Genomic DNA, 6,933 nt, shown 5'->3' with positions numbered 1-6,933 from the left:
ATGACCACTGGAAAAACCATAGCCTTGACTAGATGGACCTTTGTTGGCAAAGTAATGTCTCTGCTTTTCAATATGCTGTCTGGGTTGGTCATAACTTTTCTTCCAAGGAGTAAGCGTCTTTTAAGCATCACTTAGTTGTACTTTCTTTGTGAAAATTGATCTTGCTGCCCACTTATGAATCGTGTGCTTTTCTGTATACATATTATGTTTTGAAAGTTTACTTAAAAATTATTCAACAGTAACGTCATTCTATCTGGTGGCAATAAGTACACGGCTGTCACTACATTTCAACTTCAGACTCCATACAGGCTCAAAGTCACCCTTGAATGGGAAGATACCTCCAGTGTGTGAAAGGATTCCACACAGTACCAGTTTCTTATGGTTAACCTGATTCATTATTGGGCATGTTTTGGTCCAGCATTTGGGAGGTGGAGGCTGGTAACTGTTGATCACTGTTCTCCTTCAGGCTGTGTCGGATCCCATATCCAAAGTATATGGCAAATCCTAGGAGGGAAATGAGATGATGAGAAAGAAAAGTCGGTGCTCTCCTCACTTAAAAATCCCATTAGCCCTCCTATTATGCTGTCTGACACAGTTTCTGGGAGAGGTAGTAGGAAGACACTTGGGTTCAGTCACTCATTTTCCAGGGAAGGCACTTACCAACCGCCATCCAGACGCCAAATAGGAGCCAGGTCCCAGTGTTCATCTGCATCAACAAGTAGATGTTCACGAAGATGCTGACCAGTGGGAGGCCAGGCAGAGCGGGCACCTGTGGGCAGAGTCAGCTCATCCCTGGACACAGCCCAGACGTCTGAGAGGGAGACCACAACCCGTGTGTCAGAAGACTCCCATTCTACTCAGGCTGTGTGTTCAGTGCCTACTGACATTGTGTACGTAAAGCACTGAGTGTGGATCAGGGAAGAGTCCAGTGGTTTTAGCAACCCCTGCCATTCCTGGTCCAGTGAAGGACACTTAGACCTCAAAGCACGCAGACCTCCTTCACTCAAGGTGGACACTGTGGGCACATGAGGTCACCTACCTTGAAGTGAAGAGCAGTGGGGTCCTGGGGCTGCCTCCAGATGATGACCATGACCCCAGTGATGAGCAGCAGCAGCAGCACAGCCACTGTTGTGAGCACGGGGTCTCCAGAGAACAACTGGCTGGGCCACTGGGCCAGGACCAGGCTCAGGATTATCAGCAGGAGAACTGCAAGGGTCAAGGTGGAGAACAGGCTGGACTCCAGAAGCCAAAGATGCCAGGACCTCGGGTCACAGCCTCCCCCCCATGCTGCCCACATCAGGAAGGGCCATTGTATCTCCAAGACTCCTCTTCAGTTGCTCAAAACACACTGCCTTCTCCATGCTGTCAATTCCAGAATACAGCCAAAGAGAAGTCCCACTGCTTGCCAAGCAGCGAGGCACATCCATAGACAATGTGGCCAGATTTCAGAGTGGGGGTGGTACCGGTAGGGAACCTCAGGGTCTTTAGAGTCCTTGACGTTCCTGCTTCTGATGCAGGTTCCCAAGGACTTGCTTCCCATTGTGAAATATCAATTTCATCATCTATTTTCTCATTCTTGCTGAGATTCTGTTCTGGTTGATACCTGAATTAGAAATATTAAGGCAGTATTAATGGTAGCCCCTACTCATCCAACATTACCCAGACTAATCCGTCATTTCCCAACTTAATGATAGCAGGACATTTAGAAGACAGCAGGAAGGAAGAAGAGAATAATCTCTGCATCAATCCCCGTGAGTCAAAGACCCCCAGCCAAGGTGTAGAGAAGTCTTACCTGAGGACAAGGACTGAAAAGGCCACCAGGGAGTAAGCAAGCAGGGTCCCAATTGACACAAGGTACACGAGATTGATCAGCTCCAAGAGTAGAGCCAAGACCGCTAAAATCAGGGCACAGACAAGGTGGGAGAAGAGAGCGAGACTGTAGATACACACAAGTCAAGAAAATGGATCAAAGACGGAGTGGATTTTGTTTATGTACCTGCAAGCATTCCAGAAACCAAGATGGCCCAGATGGGGGTTCCTCTGCGGCCATGGAGTTGGGCAAGTCCCCGGAAAAGGAGCCCATCCTCTGCCATTACGTAGATCAACCGAGGCATGGTGAACATGGTACCCAGGAGGCTGGGACAGGAAATGGAAACATGTGAGGATGTGGAGAAGCAGGAGAGGCCAGGGCTTCTGTTCCCTGTCTTCCTGGGGTCAGATGTCTTTTCCTGTTGTCTCTCAACCCAAGGACTATGATCCCTGATAATCCCACAGAGGGTGGATTAAAAGCCCGTGACACTGACCTGGATGTAAGAGCACAGAGGGTGCCAACAGCCACGACATATCGGGCAGGGTTCCACCCGACATGGAGGAAAGCCTGAAGCAAGGGGCTCTGGGGTTGAATTTGGTAGTAGGGCACCATGAGGGTGAGTGCTGCTGAGACACCAAAATACGCCAGAAAGCCGATAAAGATCATGATCACGATGCCCAAGGGGATGGAGCGACGAGGATCTTGGGCCTCTTTCCCTGCAAGATGAGTGGAGTACAGGGTCAGTAAACACACTGGAATGAACGCACAGAATCCGATTTCCCCTTGCACCTCCAAACACAGTCTAACCTTCTCCCAACCCCTGCGCCCAAGGGCAGCCCAATCTGCCCAGACCCTCAGTAAGACACCCAGCGACCGTGTTACCTGTAGTAGCAATGACGTCAAAGCCAACAAAGGCATAGACGCACGTTGCTGCTCCCTGGAGAATCCCTTCAAAGCCAAAAGGCAGAAACCCTCCAGAACCCAGAGGGCCCAAGCTGTGTTGAGAGAAGGAGCAAGAAAGAACGTGGGTGAGGTGTGTTCACAGGAGTCCACTGGGCTCCTCAGTTAACTTTGCAAGCCCTGGGCCCCAGGATTCGTATCATCTAGATCCGTCAGCCCCGAAGTCATTAGTCCTCAGCTTATTCCCAGCTCTGCATCAAACACACAGGCATTACTGTGACCAAGAGCACTGTCCTGACCTATAGGCGTCACTGGATCCAGATGTAGCTAATCTGTAGTCCTCTTCCGGAAGCTTCCAGTTGTGCAGATCTCCCTTAATGAAGCCAGAGAGGATGGTGAGGCTGAGAACCAAAAGGTTCACGCCAGTGAACACTTTGTTAACCAGGGTCGACCCACGAGCTCCCAGAAATAGTAGTCCTGTGGAGGAACATGGAATAAGAGACATCCAAAATAACTAAATCCACAGAGACAGAGAACAGACGAGCGGTTGTCAGAGGCTGGTGTTTGCGGGTGACTGGAAGGTAGACAGTGATCGCTCGGTGTGTACAGGTTTCCCTTTTCTTGCGATGAAAACATTTGGAACTAGAAGCAGGAAATGGTCGTACAACAGTGTGAAGGTGAAAGTGAAAGTCGCTCAGTCGTGTCTGACTCTTTGCGACCCCATGGACTTAGTGCATGGAATGAATTCTCCAGGACAGAATACTGGAGTGGGCAGCCTTTCCCTTCTCCAGGGGCATCTTCCCAACCCAGGGATCAAACCCAGGTCTCCCACATTGCAGGTGGATTCTTTACCAGCTGAGCCACAAGGGAAGCCCAAGAATACCGGAGCGGGTAGCCTATCCCTTCTCCAGTGGATCTTCCTGACCCAGGAGTTGAACCGGGGTCTTGAAGGTACTCAGTGCCACTGAATTGTCCACTTTGAAGATGGTTAATTTCTTACTGTGGCAACCATCTCACAATAAACCAATCAATCAAATCACACTTTGTATATCTTGAAATTATATAATATTGCAATCTCAATTATATCCCAATAAATCTGGGGCGATATAGTAAAAAAAAGAAAAAGTTTAATTTCCTGTGAATTTCCTCTCAAACATCTTCAGTCTCAGTACACGGAAGAAACTTCTAAGTCTAAGTAAATGATTATCAGGTGGGGGGGGATTTTTATCTCTCAAGAGACTCTTGGTAAAGTCTGGAGACATTCTGATTGCTGTAATTCAGGAGGTGCGCTTCACTATTTTGTAGTGAGTACAAACCAGGGTGGTGGTGGTTTAGTCGCGAATCGTGTCTGACTCTTTTGACCCCATGGACTGTGGCCCGCCAGGCTCCTCTATCCATGGAATTCTCCTGGCAAGAATACTGGAGTGAGTTGCCATTTCCTTCTCCAGGGGATCTTCCTGACCCAGGGATCGAACCTGGGTCTCCTGCACTACAGGCAGATTCTTTACTGACTGAGCTACTGACTGTTTTACCCCTGGAAAAACCAGGAGTGCTACTCAATATTTTACAGTGATTCAAAATAAAACCTACAATGAATAGGGCAGTACTCCCCACACACACCCCAAAGAATGATTTTACGCAGCATGTCAATAGTGCCAAGGGTGGAAAACCATGGTCTATGTCTGTCTTGCCTTCCTGTCCCTCTTGTCCCAGACACTTCATTCCAGGCTTAATTGGCCCACAGTTCTGGAGCCCCTCGCCTTCTGCACCCCAGCTCTCCTCTTCCATTCTCTACTCTGCCCGTTCCATCACTGAACCGTGTCTCACCTGTAAGAAGCAACACCAGGCCCAGTGCAAAAAAGTCTGCATATGTGGCCTGGAAGTAGGGCATGTTCAGAGAGAAAGTTCCCTGGAACGCCTGAGAGATGTGGTTCCCAATCAGGCTGTCAAAGGCGGCGCTCCAGGCCCTGGACACACAGGCGGTGCCTGCAGAGGAAGAAACGTTCATCAACAGATGTGAACTGAACTCCTGCCATGTCATGGGAAGCATGGGGGAAAGAAGCCAACAAATCACTTAAGCTCAAGAAGTTTCTATGTATAGACGGAAGAGAGTAGACCCAGATGATTCACAAAATAGCTCAACTATTTAATATATTGCTGTGTGCTGTGTTTAGTCACTCAGTCATGTCCCACTCTTTGCAACCCCTTGGACTGCAGCCAGCCAGGCTCGTCTGTCCATTTAATACGTTAGCAGGAGATTAACGTGAGGCCAGAAAAAATATAACTGGAAGGTGGGATCAAGAAGGTTGGAAGAATGTAGGGCAAAAATCACTACAATATTGTAAAGTAATCAGCCTCCAATTAAAATTAATTAATTAAAAAATGAAGGTTGGAAGATGAGGGTGAAAGTTTATTTCCTTTTCTTTATTTTTTAAAGATTTTGTTTATCGATTCATTTACTCTTGGCTGCACTGGGTCTTCACTGCTGCACGCGGGCTTTTCTCTAGATGCAGGGAGTGGGGGCTGCTCCCTAGTTGCAGGGCACGGGCTTCTCATTGTTGTGGCTTCTCTTCTTGTGAAGCATGGGCTCTAGGCCGTGTGGGCTCAGTGGCTGTGGCACATAAGCTTAGTGACTCCATGGCATGTGAAATCTTCTTGCATCAGGGACTGAACCCGTGTCACCTGCATTGGCAGGCAGGTTCTTAACCATTGGACCACCAGGAAAGTCCCTCTGTTTTTTGTTTTTTTTTTTAAGTATTTATTTAGCTGTACCAGGTCTTAGTTGCTGCATGCAAACTCTGTGGCCCGTGGGATATAGTTCCCTGACCAGGGATTGAACCTGGGCCCCCTGCTTTGTGAGCTCGGAGCCTTAGCCACTGGACCACCAGGGACGTCCTGAGGGTAAAATTTTAAGCTGAGTTGCAGGATTTATCTGGTGGTGCAGTGGTTAAGAATTCGCCTGCTGATGCAGGGGACATGCAGGGTTTGATCCCTGGTCCAGAAAGATTCCGCATGTCCCAGGGCAACTTAGCCCATGTGCCACAACAGGAGGAGCCGTGGCAATGAGCAGGCCTCACACCAGAACTAGAAGAGCAGCCCGTGCCCAGCACCAAAGATGGCGCAACCCGATAAATAAAGAAATTTAAAAAAAATGGGTGGTAGAGAACTCCCGCAAAGGCAGCAGCTGAGCAGAGACTTCAGAGAGGTGAAGGGATGAGCCTGCGGGCCATGCCCCCTTCTTACCCACCCCCCCACAGTTCCCTTTCCCTCAGTTCCTGGTCCATCATTTAAAGGAAGCGGGGTTGATCTAAGTAGAAAGAACTTGTGGGGTTTTCCTGCCACAATAACCCACTTCAGCCCACAACATTGACAACAAAGTTTTCCCAAATTAATAAGACTCCAGTACCTCCTCTGAGTTTCTGATCTGAAGCCCCACACCTTTCCCCACCCCATCATCTCACCCATGACAAAGGACAGGATGAGGTTCCAGCCAGTGATGAAGGCGCCCAGCTGACCCGTGGTGACGTAGCTGTAGACATACGCAGAACCGGAGCATGGGACCCGGGCTGCCAACTCTGCATAGCAGAGCCCTGATAAAAGAGTAGACAGACCGGCCAGCAAGTAGCAGATGACGATCGCTGGTCCAGCCTCATACACAGACGCTTCTCCAACCAAGATGTACATGCCATTCCCTAGGGTGCCGCCCACACCCAAGGCAATCAGGTCGAGGGTGTTCAGATGACGAGCCGTGCACCTGTCGGACGCCTCCCTGGGCCCCAGCTGCCGCCTGCGGACCAGCTTCTGACCCAATTGGTGAACATACTGACGCAGCATCCTAGGCACAGTTGAAGAGGCTCAGACCTGCTGAGAAAATAACACAGCAAGCCGTCAAGAGTGTCCACCTGGCCTGGGCCCTGGGAGTCCAATTCCACAGAGCACAGGAGTGATGGGAGCCGGTGGGGAAGGATGCACTGGGCAAGTTGGCCAGCTTGAGATTTGGTATCTGAGGCGTGAAACCTTGAATATGCTTCAGCGTTACTGGAAGGGTGGCTGAAGAGAAGTGAGGGGAAGGAGAACACGTCACTCTAAAACATGCCACTTTGGCTTGTGGACTCTTTTCAGCTGAAGGCAGCTGAGACGTTGCAGCCTGAAGGAAAGCCTTTTGCCTCTCCTTTCATGGCTCAAAATAATTTAGATTAAGTGCCTATGCCAGGAAGAGAGCT

General features: G+C 49.4%; 1 protein-coding gene across 1 annotated transcript; it reads right to left on the bottom strand.

Moving 5' to 3' along the window:
* Positions 1-382: 382 nt before the first annotated feature.
* LOC138095902 (cationic amino acid transporter 3-like) lies at positions 383-6,544 on the bottom strand. The gene is made up of 11 exons (XM_068991853.1): positions 6,172-6,544; positions 4,538-4,696; positions 3,010-3,187; positions 2,693-2,805; positions 2,304-2,526; positions 1,997-2,136; positions 1,793-1,895; positions 1,407-1,603; positions 1,040-1,206; positions 661-769; positions 383-504 (listed from the first exon to the last, which is right to left on the bottom strand). Exons 1-11 carry the CDS (start codon positions 6,542-6,544, stop codon positions 383-385), a joined length of 1,884 nt encoding a protein of 627 aa, XP_068847954.1.
* Between the last annotated feature and the right edge of the window lie 389 nt (positions 6,545-6,933).

Source organism: Capricornis sumatraensis, chromosome 20 (genome assembly GCF_032405125.1).
Source record: "Capricornis sumatraensis isolate serow.1 chromosome 20, serow.2, whole genome shotgun sequence".
Classification (NCBI taxonomy): Eukaryota; Metazoa; Chordata; class Mammalia; order Artiodactyla; family Bovidae; genus Capricornis; species Capricornis sumatraensis.
The sequence above is the reverse complement of the archived record's forward strand: the minus strand, read 5'-3'. Positions and strand labels throughout refer to the sequence as shown.

Excerpts from the sequence above, each read along its gene's own strand:
- LOC138095902 (XM_068991853.1), bottom strand. The coding sequence starts at position 6,544 with ATGCTGCGTCAGTATGTTCACCAATTGGGTCAGAAGCTGGTCCGCAGG. Across the intron at positions 4,697-6,171 it reads CATCCTGTCCTTTGTCATGG|GCACCGCCTGTGTGTCCAGG; the intron begins GTGAGATGATGG and ends CTTCCTCTGCAG. Across the intron at positions 770-1,039 it reads CCACTGCTCTTCACTTCAAG|GTGCCCGCTCTGCCTGGCCT; the intron begins GTAGGTGACCTC and ends CTCTGCCCACAG.